The 22,511-nt window shown below is 36.8% G+C and overlaps 6 protein-coding genes across 7 annotated transcripts in view; 5 read left to right on the top strand and 1 right to left on the bottom strand.

The window, feature by feature from the left end:
- LOC145692710 (uncharacterized) overlaps positions 1-3,769 on the bottom strand; it is a 34,833-nt gene extending 31,064 nt beyond the window's left edge. For both annotated transcript variants that reach the window (XM_081768120.1, XM_081768119.1), the window contains exon 1: positions 3,645-3,769. The gene's annotated coding sequence lies outside the window, so the exon portion shown is untranslated. The remainder of the gene's footprint in view (positions 1-3,644) is intronic.
- A 773-nt stretch (positions 3,770-4,542) lies between these two features.
- LOC145691819 (uncharacterized) lies at positions 4,543-9,692 on the top strand. The gene is made up of 2 exons (XM_081767131.1): positions 4,543-4,593; positions 7,662-9,692. The coding sequence occupies exons 1-2, from the start codon at positions 4,543-4,545 to the stop codon at positions 9,690-9,692; spliced, it is 2,082 nt and encodes a 693-aa protein (XP_081623257.1).
- Positions 9,693-9,694: 2 nt separating this feature from the next.
- On the top strand, positions 9,695-10,057 carry LOC145691817 (uncharacterized). The gene has a single exon (XM_081767129.1). The coding sequence runs from the start codon at positions 9,695-9,697 to the stop codon at positions 10,055-10,057; it is 363 nt and encodes a 120-aa protein (XP_081623255.1).
- A 53-nt stretch (positions 10,058-10,110) lies between these two features.
- Positions 10,111-10,995, top strand: LOC145691814 (uncharacterized). The gene has a single exon (XM_081767127.1). It carries the CDS (start codon positions 10,111-10,113, stop codon positions 10,993-10,995), a length of 885 nt encoding a protein of 294 aa, XP_081623253.1.
- Positions 10,996-11,297: 302 nt separating this feature from the next.
- Positions 11,298-11,780, top strand: LOC145691806 (uncharacterized). The gene has a single exon (XM_081767118.1). It carries the CDS (start codon positions 11,298-11,300, stop codon positions 11,778-11,780), a length of 483 nt encoding a protein of 160 aa, XP_081623244.1.
- Positions 11,781-12,130: 350 nt separating this feature from the next.
- LOC145691802 (uncharacterized) lies at positions 12,131-12,802 on the top strand. The gene has a single exon (XM_081767114.1). The coding sequence runs from the start codon at positions 12,131-12,133 to the stop codon at positions 12,800-12,802; it is 672 nt and encodes a 223-aa protein (XP_081623240.1).
- The last annotated feature ends 9,709 nt before the right edge of the window (positions 12,803-22,511 follow it).

Here is a 22,511-nt window from a genome sequence, read left to right as displayed (position 1 = left end):
TCACAGATGCAACACTCAGAACCATGGTCTAGAAGGAAGAAGGCACCAGCTGTTGGCATGGAACAGAACAAAATACCAGAGACATTGGCAAAGGATACAGAAGAAATGAATGACATAGAAGAAAGTAAAGAAACGATTGATATTGAAGTTGATACTGAAGAAATGTGTGATGATTCCGACTCTGAACTTACGGTTGATACTGAGTAGAACAGTAAAACTTGTGATAGTTTTATTTATAATGCTCCAAATATGATAGGGGTTAATTGCTGTTCTATATTGAATAATTTAAGGTATAAATATTACCTTCACTTAGTTACTATACAACTTAACGTTTTTTTTATCACATTAGTATTTTAAATATGCTATTCCAATAAATACTTTCACAAAGCATTATTATTAGTGTTAAACTCCATTTAGTGAACAATTCTAAAAATCAGGAATGAATTACTTAAGTGTTTTACAAAGTGTTATTTCTTATTTTATGGATCATTTTCTTTCAACGGCATATTTAGTAAATAATTTGATCGAACAATTTATTAAATTCAGTTACTTTGATTATTCTGCAACTTTCGTAACTTCTACAGAATGGCAAATTAGTAAATGTGTAATTTGTTTAGTTTCTAAATATTTTCTAGGTTATTACTTACTAAAGTCGAGTTTCTTTACCTTGATATAACTATATCAACAACTTAGATGTTACAGTATAGTTTCTTAATTATATTTAATTTGTTAATTCAATAAACCAGGAGTAAAATATAAGAAACTTATTGGTCCAATTTTTTGCATTATTGATAATTCAGTACATCTCATTACCTAATAGATAAAATACCAATAATAACATTATTTTGCTTGAAAAAGTAACCAGCTGTATTTGGAATATCAGCAGTTTTTTTTAATTATTAAAGTTGTTTTTCATCAGTACTATTCACATTTTTAAGGTAATGTAAACTTTAGATCCTTATAATAGAAAAGTAATTATTAATAATTCATTTTCTGCAATTAATGAATTTGGTAAACCTAAAGAAAAAGTGGTTGTTCATTTTGGTTATAGAGATCCCCCTGTTACTTAAATAGTTTAGTTAGTGTGCTCATCGGTGATTTGAAAAACTGGAGAAGGTATTGGAAATAAAAGATGTGCCAGATCGAGAGAAAAGAAGAAAGCAATTTCATCAAACGCGAACCTAAGGAATAACTTAAATTTCATGTTATTAATACCAAGAGCTGCTGGCAGACAGAATACTTAATAATAGTGTATGATTAGTTTGGTGACAACTGACTTCACTTTCTGTGGTCATCGTCATGTTCTATCATAAATGTTATATTTTCGTGTTGATTAGGTCCACTATCGAATTCTATACCGTGCAACTGTTTGGACGCCTCAGGGGCACACTAAGGTAAGAATTTACGGAGTAGAATGGACAATTATTTTCCGCCAAGGATAATAAAAGGAAATTTAGTGTGAGTAGAAAGAAAAATAATGGGTAGTAGCTAGGAAATCAGTACTTGTTACTTAATAAATATCAAATTCATTCTTTAATTGATAGAAAAAATGATTAATTTAGTGATTATTTAGTGCTCCTGTTGCAGGTGATACAAATGACCATTATATTTTTCATTGACAACGATAAAATTCATTTATTGGTAATTGAAACATAAAATACCCACTAAAATACCCATTTTGGGTAAATACCCGGGTATTTACCCAGGGTATTTACCCGCTGAAATAAATACCCAGGTATTTTACATCCCTAGTTTGGACTAAATGTCTCTGGACAGATGTCCTTTGAACGAAATATCTTTGGACGAAACGGCCCCAACCCTTTTGAAGTCCAAATCTTAGCTGTGAAAAGTTAAAGTTCGTCTTAAAATTCGTGATCTTACATAAGTTACCTTTTACAGTTAGTCATAATGAGCCTTATGCAGAGTCATTCTGAAGAATGATTAGTGCCATACTAAAGAGTTCGATTAACATGTTTCCTGCAGTAGTCAGGCCTTTAGTATGACACTAATCATACGTCAAAACCAATCTGCATAAGGCCAACTGATACTCGTTCCAGGATTACGATAACGAAATGACATGAAGCGAAATTTCTAATGTTCACGTTCCATGATTATGCTCCTCAGGAAGAAAGAAGAAGAAGAAGCTGATTGATGAAAGTGAATTTAAAACAATTGGTAAAAGAAGGATATGGGAGTAAATGGAAGAACCAACAGAAGCCAACATGAACTCGCATAGTCTAGGATTATGGTAACGAATTCGACTAATTGGTAGCAGCCCTCTTGAATACACTTCAGAAGTTAATGCGGATAGTTCGAAGGTGCTGTGTGGTGAGTTACAGGGCCAATGAATGTTGTATACTGAATGACCATATGGCTCCATAAAATTACGACCTTCTCACCCTACATTTGTGGGTTTTTGCAACCCAAGTAAACAAAAAATGAGTTACAAAGAGTTCCAGCGTTACAAAGGGATCAACACTATGTCCAATCGCAAGAAAACAACACTCTTCCTGCGCTCTTCAATATTCGGTTGATATCTTACATATCAGTGACCTATGCGATGTATTGTAGAGATCCCAATATGGTGCAAACCGTGCGTTCCTGAGTATGAGAAGAGAATCCACTTTTTCAAATAACAATAGAAACGGCAGTTCAACATACCGCCGCGACGGTCAATCGCGTAATTCCACAAGGTTTACAAATGGTAAAGAAGCATAATGCTCAAATTCATATGATCCGTTCGTTCCTCACATATCGTGGAGGGGAGGACAAACTCTAGAAACCTAGCAAATAATTTCGTGTGCAGATTAAAATTTAATCTACGACAGTGTTGCGGAAAGCGCCATATTATTTTTTGCCTGTACTCACGGCATTGGCATGGGGTTGCAAGTTTCGAGGGGTGACAAAATCTGTCAAAACTCTCTTTATTTCTTGTTGGAAACAGATTTCGTGATGATGGTAGTTAGACGTTTGAACTGGCCTTCTATTTGAATAATACATTCATAAATCATAATTAGGACGTATTAGTTTAACTTCACATGGACAGTGCTAAAGCAAGTGGTCAAACAAATCCCAGCATGAATTGTTTGATTCTTGTCAAATACAAGAACTCAATTCTCGAACAGTAGCTGATACGTAAACTGGTCTTGTCTTTGTCGCAAACAAGTTCCTTATCAAGAAGCTCATTCGTGGCTAAGCGGTTAGCGTACGCGCCTTTGGCATGGGAGTCTCGGGTTCGATTCCTGGCGGGAGCTCACGTGATTCGGATTCCACGTTGATCAGTAAATCCACGTCCCATATAGCGTCGCTGCTGAATGGGACGTTAAACTTAAAACCAATTCAACTCAAGTTCCTTATCATTGAAGGTGGAGACAAGTTTAAAAAATCAATTTCTTTGCTAACCGACAACAATATTGATTTAATAGGGCGCCAGAAATTCTACGGGGCGCCGCGTCGTTTACTCATTTACAAAACTTTTCCTTTCTTCTTGCTCATTCGGCGCCCACTTGCTATCAGCGTCCGGGACAACCGCCCCGCTCGCCCCCGTCTAGCTACGGCTCTGACTCTGAGTAGACATTCACACTGAAGATGGTCATGTGTATCCTATTACGTTTATTACTGAAATTATGAAAATTAGTACTTACTGTTGTTTCTATAGTAAAATACACCAGCAGCTTCGTCTGCAGCGATCACAATATAACTGTTATACGTAATTTTCAGGTTCAGTAACGACTTGTGTGTGAAATAAACAAAATAGAAGTAAAAAAAAAAAAAAAAAAATGCAACGCGATTTCTTGCTACATCGTCCACTCCTTGAAACAAGTAGCGTTTGTTCTGTGTCATTAGTGAAAATTACCTGTCAAACTGCCAATAAAATTCAAGGAGGAAGGTCGTGTCGTAAAATAAGGAAATCTTATGTTTTAAAATTCTTATCACGTTCTTCTAGCTCACATAATTCTTGTTTACAAGGAAAAGATGATTTTAATCAAATTTAAAGTCTTTTATTTACTTATTTGATTATTTTGCGTGTAGAATCTTCTTCCAGCCATCAGCGGCGTCATTTAGGGCGGCAAGGAGGGGCAATTGCCCACCCTGAGTTTGAGATTTATATAGATTTTATCAATATAATAGGAGTAAATCAGTGAAAAACGTGAAATTTTACTTATTTCTAGAGGTCTTGCCCCCCCTCAAGCAAAATGTGAAATGACGCTCCTGTCGGCCATGACAACTGCTCAGCGTGGATTCTTTCTTTCACTTACGCCATTTTTTGTTTTGTTTTTAATACACATGTGATGAGAAAAAAATGGAACATTCTGGAAAATGTATATTTTAGGTTATGTATTCATTTATTTGTTTCCATAATAGCATTCCCACGATTTTCTAAACCAAGAGTGTATATGTGCAGGGCCGGCCCTAGACAACTTGCTGCCCCGCGCAATTTCATCATTTCCCGCCGCTCCCTTGCTACTGAAAGAACAAATCTTAAAAGCCACGGTGTTTAGTCATAACTAACTTATTCACATTTTTAGTTTTTGTTAAAAGATGGCTGCTGAATGTAACTTATTAGCTGTAGAAGAAGAAGAAGCAAATCGAGTAAATACTTGTTGAAACTGTGTGTGGAGTTTGTATCTGGCAACATTGTGAAAAGTTCAAAAACATTTGACTGTAATGGAACGTAGTAGTTGCGGCAGAAGCTATAGAAAAGGTTGAAGTAATGTGTACCGGTAACATTTGTAATTTTTGAGGACATTCAGTCAATTTGTATGGTTTTGGTCTTGTTTGTAGAATGATATAGTAATGTGTGATGTTTAATGGAAAATAGACAAAAGATAGAAAGTTGTGTTTTGATTCTTAAACACGAATTGCTTTTATAGACTGTAACATTTTGGCACACCAGCGTGAGGCGGGAAAAAAGGACGAATCATGGATAAATTAGTAAAGGCTAGGAAACCGGTGCAGATATCGTTTTCAAAGGCTTATAACACTAGTTAACAAATTTAAACTTTTTGTTTGTTACATGAGAAAAATCACCTGATCTTAAAGGAACTTTTTGAGCTGAATTCGAATATGCACTCGGTTTCTCTCCATCACGTACAGTTTTCCCGTAACAGAGGGATTTTCGGGAAATTCCCTCAAAAATTTCTCTTTTTCAGATATTTTATTCCCCTAGCTCCTGTCCCCTTACATATAGTAACAAAGAAATTATACCTAAGTATATCTTGATTTATATTTAATAAACCCTAAAAGTTTCGTAAAAATCGCTTTGTTCTTTCTAGAGAAATAAATATATTTGTATGTATACTGTGTGCACTGTTTATTGCACCTGATAGTAATGCTTTCAGATCTCCTGAGTTGGGGTAAAAACGATTTGCTTTATTACTACAAACACAGACATAAAAATGAATACTTACAATAGTCAAGAACACACTTGTATTGCTCTCTGTAAATTAGAAACATGTATAAAAATAGAATGTACTTCCAACGTATATATTTTTTAAACGTACAGTATATGTATATCTTAATACATATATATACAATTCTCCAAGTTTTTTCGTTTTGTTCATGAAATGGTTATCAATATTTGTTATCAAATGTAACAGAATGCAAAAGAAAGAAAGAATGGAATACAGACTCGTGCTACGTCACTTTACTTGCATGGGCCAAAGGGAAACGGAGGTTCATGAAATTTGCTGTACCAATGGTGTGGAGAGAACCCACCAACCATCTGGATGATTGTTATTTTTGTCTCACAGTAGTTAAGGGACATTCTAAAAAAATCAAATACACAATAAGTTATCCCAACGTTAAATCTGCAATTAGACTTATTCCGCACGGGGATGAACTTCCACTTCCCGAGCCCCCTACCAACTGGGAAGAGATATGGCCAAAAGACTCTGATGATGATCATGACCTTGATGAACCATCGACATCAACATGTACATCCAAGGATCCAACGTTCATCCCTGACTGTTCGCGAGCCACATTTCATCCGGCAATGTGAACTTAATCACCTAGTCCGTGATTTGCACCTGACAAAACAAGAGGCGGAACTTCTGGGATCAAGGCTCCAGCAGTGGAACTTATTGGATGCAGAAACGAACATATGAGTGTACAGGAAAAGACATGTTCAATTTTCAAGCTATTTCTCAATGCAAGATAATGTGTGCGTATGTACGGATATAAATGGGATGATGGCGGAGCTAGGAATTCCTTACGTTCCAGAAGAATGGAGGTTATTTATCGACGCGTCAAAGGTCAGCCTTAAAGCTGTCCTTTTACATAATGGAAATAAAAAACCTTCTATACCACTTGCGCACTCAGTGAAGATTAAGGAATCCTATGACACCATGTCAACTTTGCTAAATCTTATAAATTACAAGGACCATTGTTGGCAAATATGTTGTGATCTCAAGGTAGTTGGTATTTTATTAGGACTGCAGTGCGGTTACACGAAGTACCAATGTTTTTTATGTTTATGGAATAGCCGAGCTGATGACAAACATTATGAAGTGAAGGAATGGGAACCTAGAGTGAATTACGTACCTGGAGAATGCAACGTCAAATACGCTCCTTTGGTAGATCCTAATAAGATATTACTACCGCCACTTCATATCAAGTTCGGACTTATGAAAAACTTTGTCAAAGCCATGGACACATCTGGTGAAGGTTTCAAGTATTTGCGAGATAAGTTCCCTAACCTGAGTGATGCTAAGATTTCAGTGGTAGTGTTTATTGGTCCCCAAATTAGGAAATTAATGCTTGATGATAGCTTTGACAGCAAGTTAAACAGTGCTGAGCTAGCTGCCTGGACAGCATTTAAGTGTGTTGTGCGCAACTTTCTGGGCAATAACAAAGCTGAGAGTTACACATAAATCGTACAGGACATGATACAGAAATACAAAGAGTTGGGTTGCAGGATGTCTTTAAAAATCCACTTTTTGCACTCCCACCTCAGCTTCTTTCCTGCTAACCTAGGTGCTCTCAGCGACGAACAGGGGGAAAGATTCCACCAAGATATAATGGCAATGGAGAAAAGGTACCAGGGACGATGGGATCCTTCAATGATGGGGGACTATTGTTGGGGTCTTGTTAGAGAATGCAACATTTCTTACAAAAGAAGGAAGTAGTGTACGTTTTTGTGACCCAATGGAAGTTTCATATATTGTGATAGTTTTGATTGTCTTTTCATGACCTTTTGGTACATTTGTATTATTGTTTATTGTAAATTGTCACACTTGTAAATTATATTGTATTATATTTTATATATGTGTTTGTGGTAATAAAGCAAAACGTTTTACCTCAACTTAAGAGATCTGAAAGCATTACTATAAGGTGCAATAAACAGTACACACAGTATACATACAAACATATTTATTTCTGTAGAAAGAATAAAGCGATTATTACGAAACTTGGAGGGTTTGTTAAATATGAATCAAAGTATACTTAGGTATAGTTTCTATGTTAGTATATGCAAGGGGACAAGATGTTGGGGTGTAAAATAAACGAAAAGAGAAATTTTTGAGGGATTTTCCCCGAAAATCCCTCTGTTACGGGAAAATCGTACGTGATGGAGAAAAACCGAGTGCATATTCGAATTCAGCGCAAAAAGTTCCTTTAAGAACAGGTATTTCCTTTTATGTAACAAAACCTTTGTTAACTAGTGTAATAGCTTAGTGGCTGAATGTGAAAAGGACAATGTAAATGTGGAAAGTGTCAAGTTATATTTTACGAAGTTGGAGAGACTTATAACCGAATTGTCAACCTATGATGAAAATATACTTGAACTGTTGCTTAGTGATACAAGCAAAAAAAGTGAAGCACGTTACATGGAAGAGTACAACAACGTGGAAAGTTACCGGGAAATGTTCGACGAAGCGCGTGTAAAACATGAGAACATTTTGAAAAAAGTAGCTCCTTCTAGCAGTTCAGGTGGTCATACAGATAAAAAGAAACTTAAGTTACCGAAAATTGAGTTGAAAACTTTCAGTGGGGAAATAAGTGAGTGGATAAGTTTCTGGAGCCAGTTCAAACGAATTCATAACGATGATGAAATCGAGAAAGAGGACAAGTTCCAATACCTCCTACAAGCAATTAGTACCGGTAATAGAGCATGGGATGTAGTGAACAGTTATCCACCCACAGCCGATAATTACGATAAAGCTATAGAAAGTTTATGCAATCGTTTTGGTCGAGAAGAATTGTTGATAGAGTACTACACACGTGAACTGTTAGGACTTGTTATACAGAATGTTTCAAATGACAAAAATAAGTTAAAATTGTATTCCTTATATGATAAACTTGAGTCATATTTACGTGCGCTAGAATCAATAGGTATGACTAGTGAAAAATATGCAGCTATGTTATTCCCCTTGGTAGAATCTTGTTTGCCTGATGAAATTTTGAGGGTTTGGTTAAGGCATACAGCGACTGCTAGTGTAAGTGACAGTAATGCAAATACGTATAGTGAGAAACTAAAACAGTTGTTACAGTTTCTGAGAAATGAAGTGGAGGGAGAAGAACGCATTGCGTTAGCTCAAGCAGGGTTTAAAGTGAAACAAACTTCCATGGTGAATTTTAAAAAGAATAAAGAAGAAAAAAGGGTGCCTACTGTTAATAATCTGTTTTCTGGACAAAATCACGTAAAAGAGGATAAACAGTGTGTTTTCTGTGAGGCGTATCATTTACCACAAAAGTGTGAAAAGGCCAAGAGTATGAACCTGGAAGAGAAAAAGAAACTTTTAATGCAGCAAAAGTGTTGTTTTCGGTGTTTGAAACCTCAAAAACACACTGCCAAGAACTGTATGTTTAATGTTTGTTTTTTGTGTAAGGGAAAACATTTTTCGGTTTTGTGCTCGGAAAAATTAGAAAACAAAACAAAACAAAATTCAGAACAGCATAACGTAACGCTAACGAATCAAAATGGTAGGGATGAGTTTCTCCTACAAACACTCAAGTTAAAATTGAAAACAAACGGGAAAGAATGTGTAGTGCGTGCACTTTATGACAGTGGTTCACAGAGATCATATGTCTCTAAGCGAGTAGTGGAAGTGCTGGGTTGTCAACCAATATGTACTGAAACTTTAGAACATAGTTTGTTTGGTGGTGTCAAAACACAAAAGGAGTCCCTTAACAAATATAGTATACTTGTAGCTGATGTTAATGACAATCATTCGTGTAGGATGGAAGTTTTAGAGAAACCAGTGATTTGCGGTGAGATACCTTCTCTTAAACGTGGACCGTGGTTAAAAGAAATGAAGAAGAGAAAAAATTGCCTGTCCGATTTAGATAGTACGGGAGAAATAGAACTGTTAATCGGTGCGGATATGGCTAGTGAATTTTTAACAGTAGATATGTTAAAGTTAGAGTCAGGACTATTTGCTGTTAGAACAATGTTTGGATGGACGATAATGGGTAAGTTACCGTCTAAAAGATGTTATGATATGTCTGCCAATGTTGTGATCAATTTATTGTCAATCAATGACCGTATTGCGGATTTGTGGAAATTAGATACGTTAGGCATCACTGACCCAATAGAAGTTAAGACTAAGAGCGAAAACCATGAAGTAATTTTAAGACATTTTGGAGAAACTTTGTGTGTGAATTCAGATGGTCGTTACGAAGTTAAATTGCCGTGGAAGCAAGAACCTATGGAACTACATGACAACAAGGAACTAGCTGAAAAGAGAGTGTGAAGATGACCGAGAAGCTGTGGCAAGAAGGAAGATACGAAGACTATGATAACGTTTTTCGAAACTGGTTGGAAGAAGGAATCATAGAAGAAGTACCGGAGGAGGAGCTGGACAATCGAAGTTACTATTTACCACATAGGGCAGTGATAAAAGAGAATTCCACTACCCCAATTAGGCCAGTTTTTGATGCGTCTTCGAAAACAAAGGGTGCATATTCATTGAATGACTGTTTAGAGAAGGGTCCACACTTAATTGAAGAAATTCCGGCACTTATACATAGGTTTAGAGAGAAAAAGATAGGGATTATATCAGACATTAGAAAAGCTTTCCTGGAATTTCGGAAAATAAAAACGATCGTGATTATTTAAGATTTCTTTGGTGGGAGAATTTTGACGAAAGGAAGTTTAAAACTTTTAGACATATGCGAGTTGTTTTTGGTGTGAATTGCAGTCCCTTTCTGTTGGGGGCCGTTCTTAATTACCATTTAGAAAATGCTCCCTGTGAATATGAAGAAATAGCTAGTAAATTGAAACAATCCCTTTATGTCGATAATTGTATCACGTCTGTTGACAATGAAGACGAAATGTTTGCTTTGATCGAAAAATCAAAGTCGCTGCTCAGTGAAGGTAAATTCGATTTACGAGGATGGGTATATAGTGGTTCTTCTATAGGCAGTAATGATGTTTACACTCCAGTTCTAGGTATGTTATGGGACACATGTACAGACACTTTATTGTGTGATACAAAGAATTTAGGCAGAGTAGAAGGACCAGTGTCCAAACGAGTTATTTTATCTACTGCTCATAAGTTATTTGACCCTCTAGGATTTCTGTCACCTGTGACGTTGATTCCAAAATTGCTACTTCAAGAAAGCTGGGAAAATAACAACTCTTGGGGCACACCAGTTTCTTCAGAAATTTCCAGGAAATTCGACAAGTGGTATAAAGAACTGGCGATGTTGGACGAAATAAAGATTCCTAGACAGTTTGCACAAGATGGTACAAGGAACTCTTGGACGTTACATGTTTTCTGTGATTCTAGTAAAAATGCATATGCATCTGTAGTGTTTTTGAGAAGTGAATGCAATGGAGAAGTTAATGTCCAGTTGCTATTCAGCAAAGCACGTCTTGCGCCATTGAAAAAGTCAACTATTCCACGTTTAGAATTAATGGCCTGTTGTATCGGAGTTAGACTTGCTGTGTCTGTGATTGAGAGTTTAAATTTAGACATTCCTGTGTTCTATTGGACTGATTCTTTGGTGGCGCTTTACTGGATAAAAATGATGAACCTTGGGGAGTGTTTGTAATGAATAGAGTGAAGGAAATTCGAGCTCTCTCCGATGTAAAGTGTTGGAGACATGTACCGGGAAATTTGAACGCAGCTGACCTACCCTCAAGAGGCTGCAATGCTGCAGCGTTACTGAAGAGTAAATGGTGGGAAGGACCTGACTGGTTACGGCAGATGGAAGAATTCTGGCCGAAAACTGATATGAAACCAAATGCGCTTGAAGTAAATAATGAAAAACTGAAAACAGTTGTTTCATTAAGTGTTGCAAATGAGCCAAAGTGGTAAATGCAATATTTTTCAAATTATGAGAAATTAATACGTATGGTTGCATGGATCTTGCGTTCTATCCATAATTGTCGTTCAAAGGAAAGTGAAAGGTTAACGGGTGAGCTATTGGTATTTGAAATAGAATCAGCTGAGAAGGTTATAATGAGAACTATCCAGAAAGAATGTTTTGTTAGTGAACCAGATCGTTTGAAACAATTGTGTACTTTTGTTGATGGTGAAGGTTTGATTAGGTTAAAGACTAAAATTGCACGTAGACTCGATGAAGATGATTTTCGGAGCCCTATTGTATTACCACCTGAGCATGAAGTTGTGAAGATGTTAATATTGAAGGAACATTTGAAATCATCTCATGCTGGAGTTCAAGTATTATTGACAAAGTTGCGTGAAAGGTTTTGGATTCTTCGTGGGAGAAAAACTATAAGTTCTGTTGTTCGAAGATGTGTTAAATGTAAACGGTACGATGCAAAAAATATTAATGTTACACCAGCTTCCTTGCCAGAGTTAAAGATGCATTAGTTTTCGAAATAACCGGAGTAGATTTAGCTGGGCCTCTCTTCCTTCAAGATGGGAAAAGATGTTGGATTGTCTTGTTTACTTGTGCCGTTTATCGTGCAGTACATTTAGAACTGGTACTGTCTTTATCGACCTCTAGTTTTTTGTCAGCATTAAGGAGATTTATTGACAGGCGCGGAAGGCCGAAGGTCATTCATTCTGATAACGGAACGAATTTTGTCAGTGCAGATAATCTCTTTAAGTTAATCGACTGGGAACAAATTTCTTTGTACTCATCAGTAGAAAGAATTCAGTGGAAGTTCATTCCACCTACCGCTGCCTGGTGGGTTGGATGGTGGGAGCGAATTATACAAATGATCAAGAAACTTCTTCGTAGAACGTTGGGTAGAGCGTCTCTAAGTTATGAAGAATTGAGTACAGTGTTGTGTGACATAGAAGCAGTTATCAATGCACGTCCGTTGACTTATTTGTCAGAAGATTCAAACGATCTCACACCCATTACTCCAGCTATGTTTTTACAAGATAATTTGGAGATAGGAGTACCTGATCTGGATCATATAGAGACAGTTGACAAGTCAAAAAGATTTAGAAGATTGCAGCACATAAGAACACAATTGAGAGATAGATTTCGTAGTGAGTATTTAAGTCAGTTAGTACTGAAGCAAACCGGAAAGAAAACTTGTCGAGAAATAAAAGAAGGAGACGTTGTACTTGTTGGAAGTGACAATAAGAGAAGACTAGACTGGCCTTTAGGAAAAATTACAAAGGTGTTCCCTGGGAAGGATGATATTGTAAGAGTGGCTAGGATTAAGACTGAGAGTGGAGAAATTACAAGACCTGTTCAGCGGTTGTACCCCTTGGAAGTGAGTTTTGTTCAAACCGAAGAAGGTGTTGTGCAAGCGAGAAATGAAGAGGAATGTCCGTCTAAAACCTTGACTTTAGGTAAAATTGAAGAAAAGGGTGAACGTGTTGTCACAACAAGAAAAGGTCGAAAGGTGAATATACCTGTACGATACTTAGTGTAATTTTGTTTTGATTTATTTGCCATAAATCAAAAGGTGGGAGGATGTGGAGTTTGTATCTGGCAACATTGTGAAAAATTCAAAAACATTTGACTGTAATGGAACGTAGTAGTTGCGGCAGAAGCTATAGAAAAGGTTGAAGTAATGTGTACCGGTAACATTTGTAATTTTTGAAAACATTCAGTCAATTTGTATGGTTTTGGTCTTGTTTGTAGAATGATAGTAATGTGTGATGTTTAGTGGAAAATAGACAAAAGATAGAAAGTTGTGTTTTGATTCTTAAACACGAATTGCTTTTATAGACTGTAACACTGTGTATAGCAGCAGTCTGTGAGTATACGCGCAGCGTGTAGTTAGATCATCGTAGTGTTGCTGATGTGTTTTTTATTTTAATTGCAGAATTATGCAGGGGTGCCCACAAGGGGGGGCTATGACGCAAACTGCGTCATTGAAATATTGGGGGGTTAAAATCTATATAAATATGTTTGATGAGGGGGGGGTAAAATTAATCGAAAAGAAGATTTTTTCATGGAAGAACACCTACGGATAGACAATTGGGGGGGTGCGTCATAGACATAAGGGGGGGTGGGCACCACTGAATTATGAGTAACATTCATAATATTATTAAATCAAACTATTGTAGAATGAACCAGCGTTTGTATTATACAGTCCACCACATGGTTTTAAGTGTCCTATCCCATCATGAACAAGGAAGGGGAGTAAAAAAGGCATTCGCACTCAGAAAATCCTAAACACGAAAAATGGAATCTCGTTGTGGTTAGTAAAAGAAAAGCAAACACACCTGCAAAAGATTTATTTTTTTATTTTTTTTTTTTTATATATATATACTAGCAGCGTTCACCCCGCTTCGCTGCGGTCACCCCGGAACGCAATAAACTTTGTTACTTAGATAATTTTTACTTTTTCGCTTTCAAGTGATATGATAAAAACCATAGAAGATTGCATTAAATGTTAACATTATATCGCCTGTCATTTATGTTAACCCGCCCCGCTTCGCTGCGGTCACCCCGGAAGTTTTCGCTTTCAAGTGATATGATAAAAACCATAGTAGATTGCAGTAAATGTTAACATTATATCGCCTGTCATTTATGTTAACCCGCCGAGTTACATGGTCATGCGGGTTGCATATAAATACGTTTATTTTTACCTATGATGAATAACTAACAAAGGATTTGTACGTTATGGACACTTGAATGGTCAATTATCTCAAGACACTGGTAATTAAAAATTAAAGTGATATGATAAAAACCATCTAGGGTCCAAATCCTAATAACCCCCCAAAAATAAAAGAAATTGGTTCAGCCGTATTAGCGTGATGAGGGAACAAAGGATTTTGTACGTTCTCTTTTATATATAAGATATATACAATTCAATATCGAGCTTCAATCTTAACATATCAGTTTGCAATTCCAGTCTCTTTTATCTTTATTTCTGGCTTTTCCTTCTATATCTATTATTATTATTATTAGGTCTATTATTATTATTATTATTATTATTATTATTATTATTATTATTATTATTATTAAAAACTTGTTTCCACCTTCAATGATAAGGAACTTTTTCGAGGGTTTGAAGTCTAGCTTCGTAAGCGGATTACACTCCTAACCGATCTTTGTTCTGGTTTTTCTTCAGTTCCACGGCAAATGGCTACAAAGATTGATTAATAAGGGGCCTTAAGTACTTTCAATAATTAATAAGTGCATTCAACAGCTAGTACGTATGTGTGACATTGAAACTTTTATTAGTGATAAAATTAACATTATTGGTTATTGATTGGTAGCTGACAGGAAAAAAAAAAAAAACGATAAGTGAATCTGCTCGACTAGTACGAGTCTTATCGTTACGAATTTTAGCTTTAAATAATAGTAGTAAGTTTAACCGTAACACCACATGGTGGCAGTAGCGACCCTTACATAGGCGAACCAGATAACTTCCCAGAGCCCCGCGCTTCACAGTAATATTCTTTATTTTATTTTATACTTTTTATTTTAATTTTTATTTTTTTACAAACATTTTATGGACAACGGATTATGCGTCATTCAATAAAATTCTGAAGCTTAGAAAATCTCGAATAGTCAAACCGATTGCAGTTCTATAAATAATCCATCTGCAGGGACATCAACGCATGCACAATGAATAATATTCGCATTATTCTCCATCTAAATGTTCAATATGTTACTCCGTTCTTCAATTCACCCTAAAATGTTTCTGTAGAGCAGTTCAATCGGGAGGTGCTCTTAGACGTCATCAATACACTCTTTTTACCTCCGAGGTAGCTTCAAAGTTTATCCAGAGCATTGAGCTGTCTCAGTAGCGTAGCCAAGATGTGTGTTGGGGGGGGGGGGCAAAGTGCTGTTATAGGTACATATAGAAAAAATTACAAACAAAAAAATATATAAACATAAAAATATATAAAAAATTACAAACATCAAAGTACCAAAGTACTTTGTCGGACCTCTTTGGGGGGGCAGCCCCTCTGGGTTCCCCCTTCCCTAAGCCACTGAGCTGCCTTGAGAATATAGTACAAGATTATACTTCTGTAAAAGAAATATTACCGAATGGGGGAATTACCTGAAAATAATCGCAACTTTGTCCAATGTGTATCTTCGTATTTCTTGACTAATATCATTGGCAAAATCTTGGCGCATTACTATCTCAATTTTAATAAACTGCATTCTATTTATTTGAGTCTGATACACGGGGGTCAGCGCAAATAAAAATCGCGAGGGAGAGTTCTGCTCGCTACGAGATGTATTTCTACATGTTATATTGAACTCTATTGTTAAAATCGTTTCTGAGTTTAAAATTTACCTTACAGAAATCTTTCCTGGCTATATGGTTAGAGCAGGAGGCTGGGTTCAATTTCCACTGGGAGCACATAAAGTTCAGATCCCATATTAAGCTGGGGTCGCGGTGGCTCAGTGGTAGAGCGTTCACCTCCAGTGCTTGGGGTCCCTGATTCGATCCTAGACCGTGTGGACTTTGTGGTGGACAAACACCTTGCCCATGGGTTTTCTCGGGGTTCTCCCGTTTTCTCAAACTTTCTTCATTCCACCATTTCATTCATCCCTCATCATTACCGTCTCCTTTAGCATAAACGTGGGACAGAAAACTCAAAGATTTTATTTCATTTTTCCCCCACAGTAATCTACAGGTCTATTTTTGAACAACCTTGATTATGATAGGAATGCATGACCTCAAAACAACTAACCAACCTATTTTCCCTAACTTATAAACACCAAATGTTAAGTGTAATAAAGAATTAACTAAGAAAACTCACGGATTATTTTTTTTATTTCACCAGAATCAGAAGCTCTCTTATGATTACATAGGACATGTACACCTTGTCTCAAAAAGGTTGAGCGCATTCTTTATTGCTGTTTCGAGGCAAGAATTTTCTAAGTCCAACTTCGGGTATCTTCGGGAAAAAGTATACCAGGTTCGAACCTCGAAGCCAACCTTTGCAATCGGGAAAAATCTTGCAGATGTGTTTTTCTTCTTTTAAATATAATAAGACTTATTACCAATTATATATAAAAAAGCAACATTGATTGAAATACTTAATGATACAATATTTCGAAACTGTATTAATGCCAGCACATGCTTGTTTGTCATTTTGCTCTCCATACGTAATGGAATATTTAGATACGTAAACGAATCTTTCCATATGTAAAAGAATGGTGAAAGAAAGTTAAGACATAGAATATTATTCTCTCCTGAGTACTAAAATAAAAGTCAAAGTAGAACAAAAACAGCGTTTGCAGTGGATATGAATGTAATTATTATCTTAAATACGGTTATATATCGCTAGAAGTATTATTCGAGGAGCGCTTGTGATAGCTCAGTGGTACGCCGTTGAATTTCAAATCGTAAGGTCGAGGGTTCGGTTCCCATCTGAGCCAATGTTTTTTTATGAAATTCTATTTTCCGCAATGCATGAAAAATTATATTAAATAATTACATTAAAATACGTCAGTTGTATATATATAACAGATAATCATTGCGGAACAAAGTGATTATTATGGTTAAAATATAGCAGGTGTTCACAGTACGTTGGTATTCTATGATATATGTGAATGTTAAATACAAATTAAGAAAATAAGATCATCGCAATGAATAAATTATGTAGTGTATTTATTTGCAGCTATTTGTCATCGGAAGTTACTTCTGAATTTTCTCATTACAGCAAGTGATTTACGCTTTCTGAAAGGTAAAGAGACTATTCTGGTATAATCAGAAATTATTATACAAACTCCAATCTTCGTTACAGACACAAAACTCCCGATCCCCAAAACTATGTAAACAGGAAATTTACGAACACGACGTCATGTCTAAGAGACTTATTTATGCTCGAGAAAGAAGGCAGAATAGGATTTCTTTCCAAAGGATTTCAGTTCAATAATCTGCAAGGCTTTTGTATATGGATGTGGTCCCTTTCTCTCCGCCAATATATATAAAGTAAAAGCGATCGATATTAGTGTCGAATCCATAGTTCTCGTTGTTGCAGAAATTAATAATTACAACTCCGAAAGCGTTAAAGTCCAAATTTAACTCTCATCGTAAAGCTCCTTTGTGGTTAAGCGTATAGCGTACACGTTTTCGGTGTGGGAGATCCAAATTCGGCCCCCAGCGAGAGCTCATGTAGTTCGCGTTAATTAGTAGGTCTACGTCTCATATAGCCTCACTGCTGACGGGACGTTAAAATCAATTCAATTGATTCAAAACCCATTATTATGGCGGGCGATAAAGGATGAAAAATAAAATGTCTCAAGTGACTGAGATTAGTGTCAAATCCATAGTTTGAGTTCGTGACACTGTTACAAACACAATGTCATTTAATGCCACGTTTTGGTATGAGCGACTATGCCTCCTGGATTTTGAATTTACAGGAGCACAGTTCTAAATGTTTTGATGTATGTATACGTGTATATTTCAGCGAAACTCCGGAATGTCTGGAACAACTTTTATCTAACATGGGAGACATATTACTTTCAATCTAAGGAAAAAAATATTGTGGAATTCAGATACCTCAAGGGATTGAATTTGGGAAGAGTCGCATGTAAAAAATAGTGTAAAATGACTGATTGCAGAGTGTTATCCATTGTTTTCTCGGTCGTTGAGATGAGTAGTGAGGCACTCAATGGCGTTATATCCAAATTCATCCCCATCTTTACAGGATGAGGGACTTGGAGATATGATTAATAAAATGTAAAGACTTACTTAAACATTTGTCGAAGTAATAGTTTTCTGGGGTCGCGAAAGCGTTTCTAATAACTTTGGAATGTAGTTTGTAACCACTTCAAGATGGGCTCTTTAATCACATCAATTTCTCACCTTAAGAAGAAATTACCATCTCAAGTAGTATATGTATCAAGCTAGCCTTCGCAATCGAGAAAAAATTGTGTGTTTCGTCTTTTAAATGATATACTAAATGTAAAATCAGAGATTGAGTTGGTCGGTGGGTCAAATGGGTCAAGATTTATGAGTGGGTCAGTGGATCGTAGGTCAGCAAGGCGTGACCCACTGCGAAACACCATCACTGTGACTCACACTGACCCATTGACCCACCAACCCATTCTGCTCAGTGCCATCTAGATAGCATTTTCTGAACACTGGCAACTTTGTCTACGTTTTACTTTCAAGACCTCCGTTTGTCTTCTTTTTTTCATTTGGTTGTAATGAAGAAAGAAGTTCAGGCTCCTTTGGATTTTGATATTTCCAGTTGTAACAATGGCAATAGGACTTACTGCTTGGCTTTTGACATGCAGGCTATGAGTTTTTAGAGGAGCTAACTACTGGAAAAAATTGGTTTATTACAAATATAACCTCTTAAGTCAGTAGAGAGGATGGCGTGGATAATGGATCAAACTTAATGACGATGTATTTTAGTGGGTCGGAGTTGGTCACAATGGTTCAGAGTTGTTTATAGTTGGTGGTGAGTCAGAGTGGGTCATGGTGGGTGAATGGGTCACGTTGGGTGTTGAGTCATTGTGGGTCACGATGTGTAGTGGGTCAGTATTTTGTGGATCAAGGTTTCATTGACCCACACCATCTCTTGTCAACATTGCACTAAAGAGGAGAGTTTCCGAAGGTGCGCGTCAGCGATTTTCTCAAATTTTGCACATAGATAGTACCCCACCAGAAAGCAATAAATCTCGAAACGGTTCACAGTACCATCTCACAGAACTCGAGATAGAGGGATTTGTTTGATTGGCTAAATTAAGACCTCAATAATTTATCCTTCTACAAGCGAGATTTTCTTTATCGTTTCCGTGGCGAAGTCAGAAGAATATGCGGCAAGTAAACTGAAGGTTGAAGGTTCGCGCCCACCTTGGGATACTTGCTTTTTTCCCCTAGTGTTTTTTACACTCACCTGACTATAAACAAATCGAGCATATGGGCGATTTAATATATTTTGGGGGAGAAATTTTGTGGTTCGTTGGCGTTTCGTTGAGTCTCTGCCGCTTGTGGTATAATTTTCAAAACCGAAGTGGGGCCACCACGGATCGTAGCTGCGGGATCACCAACTTTTGGCGAAATGTCGCCAGTTGCGCATCGGTGGTCCACTGACGCTTACGACATGGGGGCTTGTATCTGTAAACTAAGAGAATAAAGAAGCATGGTATCCATGAAGCCCGTTGACACTAATAAAAGTCTGAAACGATGAAACAGATGTCAACACCAGAAAACATGCATTTTATAATTCCAAAGGTACCCCGTGTCGAGGAAAAAGATTTGCCCCAAAGTTCCCCGGTATTACTAAAATTAAAAAAAATGGTAAGAGTCCCGAGTCTTTATGGTAACTTGTGCAAAATAGCGAGCGTTCAAGATGGTAATAAATCCTTCATTGAAAACTCCTTGACCACCTCTACAAATGTGAAACTGTGAAACTATCCAGAAGAGGTAAACACTTGTCTTACCATTGCAAAAGTATAGAAAATATAGAAATCCCCCGCTCATAAAACACATTTTTAAAAATGCCAGGACACGTTCTGTTTATTTTTAGTAAAGAGTTACATACTGGATTTAAGCTCTCTAAGTTGAACGGCTTGTAAGATACTCAGTTTTTCGCAAAAATTCGGACACCTACTCCCCACTAAGGATATGTGTTATAATGAAAGTGATATTCGTATGATAACTTCCCAGTTGGGATTGGGGCCTGATTATATACCAAATGTCATTTCATTTGACTTTGCAATTTGACCGTGATAATCACGCAGGCATAGTTACTTTCAGTTTTTTATACTAGGTATAATAATTTATATATTACAGGTGATTCAAAATTTTTTTCCAGCAGTTACCTCCTCTAAAAGCTCACAAGCTGTATCTCAAAATTGAACTCCTATTGCTATTGCCACTCTTACAATTGCAAATATCGAAATCCAAAAATGCCTGAGCTTTTTTCATTAGAAATGGAGATTCAGAAGAAGAAAAATGGAGATATTGAAAGTAAAACGTAGACAAGCTCACCAGTGTTCAGAAATGCTATCTACAATGCGCAGAACAGAATGGGACGGTGGGTAGTTTTGGGTCGTTTCGTCCAAAGATATTTCGTCCAAAGGATTTTCGTCCAGAGACATTTAGCCCAAACACATTTGGTCCAGGGACATTTGGTCCAAAGGGTAATTTCTCCAAAGAACATTTTGTCCAAAAGACAATTGGTCCAAAGGACGTTTCGTCCAAAAGACATTTGGTCCAAAGGACATTCCGTCCAAAACACAATTGGTTTAAAGAACATTTCGTCCAAAGGACATTTCGTCCAAAAACCAATTGGTCCAAAGGACATTTCGTCCAAAAGCCAATTGGTCCAAAGAACATTTCGTCCAAAGGATTTTTGTCCAGAGACATTTAGTCCAAACACATTTGGTCCAGGGACATTTCGTCCAAAGGGCATTTCGTCCAAAACACAATTGGTGCAAAAGACAATTGGTCCAAAGGACATTTCGTCCAAAACACAATTGGTCCAAAAGATATTTGGTCCAAAGGGCATTTCGTCCAAAACACAATTGGTCCAAGGGACATTTCGTCCAGAGATGTTTAGTTCAAAGCACATTTCGTCCAAAGAACATTTGGTCCGGTAACGCTTGGGGGTCAAGGGTTTGCTTCTATTAGAAGAGTAAAAGTGATTCATATAATATTATGACTCACAAGTAATACCTCCCAAGTGTAACACTCCGATTTTGAAAAAAAAAATAGGGAGGTAGATACTACACACAAAATAAACGAATACGTGTTTTTCTGTGGAAAAGTGGTTTTAGGGGGGCAAAAGCCCCTACTCAAAATTTTGAAAGTTGACGCCCGAAAGGCAAGAAGAGGTGGACCGAAGTGAACGAAATTGTGCATAGATATTGCAGACGTAAAATGAGGGAATACGTGTTTCGTATTTTCCTGGAAAAAATGGTTACGTGGGGCACAGACCCCTCCAAACCTTTGATCACGAAATATCAAAAGTATTAATAACAGTATGTCAGATGTGTGTAAAGAACATGAAGAATTGCAACGAAACTTTGAGTAGGGACAATACGCAATAAATAAATAAATACGTTTTTTTTATTTTCTGCGAAAGAACGGTTTTAGGGGGCAAAAGTCCCCATCCAAAAGTTTGAAACTTGAGGCCCGAAAGGTCACAAGAAATTAACCAAAGTGAATGAAATTGTGCAGAGATATTGTAGACATAAAATGAGGGAATACTGGTTTCGTATTTTCCTGAAAAAAAAAAAAAAGAAAAAGGTTTGGGTGGGACACAGACCCCTACAAAACTTTGATCGTGAAACATCAAAAGTGCGAATAACAGTATGTCAGAAGTGCTTAAAGGACATGAAGAATTGGAACGACATATTGTGTAGGGACAATACGCAAAAAATAAACGAATGCGAGTTTATTTTCTGAGGAAAAACGGTTTTAGAGGACAAAATTCCCCACCAAAAATTTTGAAATTTGAGGCCTAAAAGGCAAGAAGAAGTGTACAGAATTGAATGAAACTGTGCACAGATATTGTAGACGTAAATTGAGGTAATTGGGTTTCGTATTTTCCTTTCCATTGCGTATATCACGGACCTTTTAAACTGTTGATTACGAAATGTCAAAAGTGCAAATAATTATACGTCAGAGGTTCTTAAAGAGTATGGAGAATTGCAACGAAACCTCGTATAGGGACAATTCGCAAAACAATAAACGAAACGTGTTTTAATTTGTGCGGAAAACAGTGTTGGGACCTAGGCCTTCTCCGAAAAAAAAAAAAGTAAATATTACCGTAATAGCGCAGGAAGTAGTGGACCAAAGCAAATGAAATTGTGGGTAGACATTTTAGAGACCCTATGTAAAATAAGGTCTTTCGTGTTTCTGAAGTATCCCTATCCGTTTTGCTTCAAATTTGGCACATCAACAGCAAACAGGAAATTAATCGACACGTGTTTTTTTTTTTTTATGCGGAAAAACATTGTAAGGATTAAAGGTGCCTCCTGAAATGCTATAAAATACACTATACTGTTTGTGCTTGTTGTTGATCTGCCAAATTTGAAGAAATCAGATGGAGACACTTGTGAAACACGAAAGGCCTTATTTTACGTATCCAATATCTACATACAATTTCATTCACTTCAGTCCACTTCTTCTTGGCTTTCGGGCTTCAACTTTCAAAACTTTGGGTGGGAGTTTTTGCACCCTATAACCCTTTTTTCGCAGAAAATAA

Source organism: Thermobia domestica, chromosome 8, assembly GCF_964235325.1.
Source record: "Thermobia domestica chromosome 8, izTheDome1.hap1.1, whole genome shotgun sequence".
NCBI lineage: Eukaryota > Metazoa > Arthropoda > Insecta > Zygentoma > Lepismatidae > Thermobia > Thermobia domestica.
This window is presented reverse-complemented; position numbering and strand designations above follow the sequence as displayed.

Coding starts and splice junctions, on each gene's coding strand:
- LOC145691819 (XM_081767131.1), top strand. CDS start 4,543: ATGGCTGCTGAATGTAACTTATTAGCTGTAGAAGAAGAAGAAGCAAAT. Junction 4,594..7,661: donor AAGAAGAAGAAGCAAATCGA/GTAAATACTTGT, acceptor TTTGTTAACTAG/TGTAATAGCTTAGTGGCTGA.
- LOC145691817 (XM_081767129.1), top strand. CDS start 9,695: ATGACCGAGAAGCTGTGGCAAGAAGGAAGATACGAAGACTATGATAAC.
- LOC145691814 (XM_081767127.1), top strand. CDS start 10,111: ATGCGAGTTGTTTTTGGTGTGAATTGCAGTCCCTTTCTGTTGGGGGCC.
- LOC145691806 (XM_081767118.1), top strand. CDS start 11,298: ATGGTTGCATGGATCTTGCGTTCTATCCATAATTGTCGTTCAAAGGAA.
- LOC145691802 (XM_081767114.1), top strand. CDS start 12,131: ATGATCAAGAAACTTCTTCGTAGAACGTTGGGTAGAGCGTCTCTAAGT.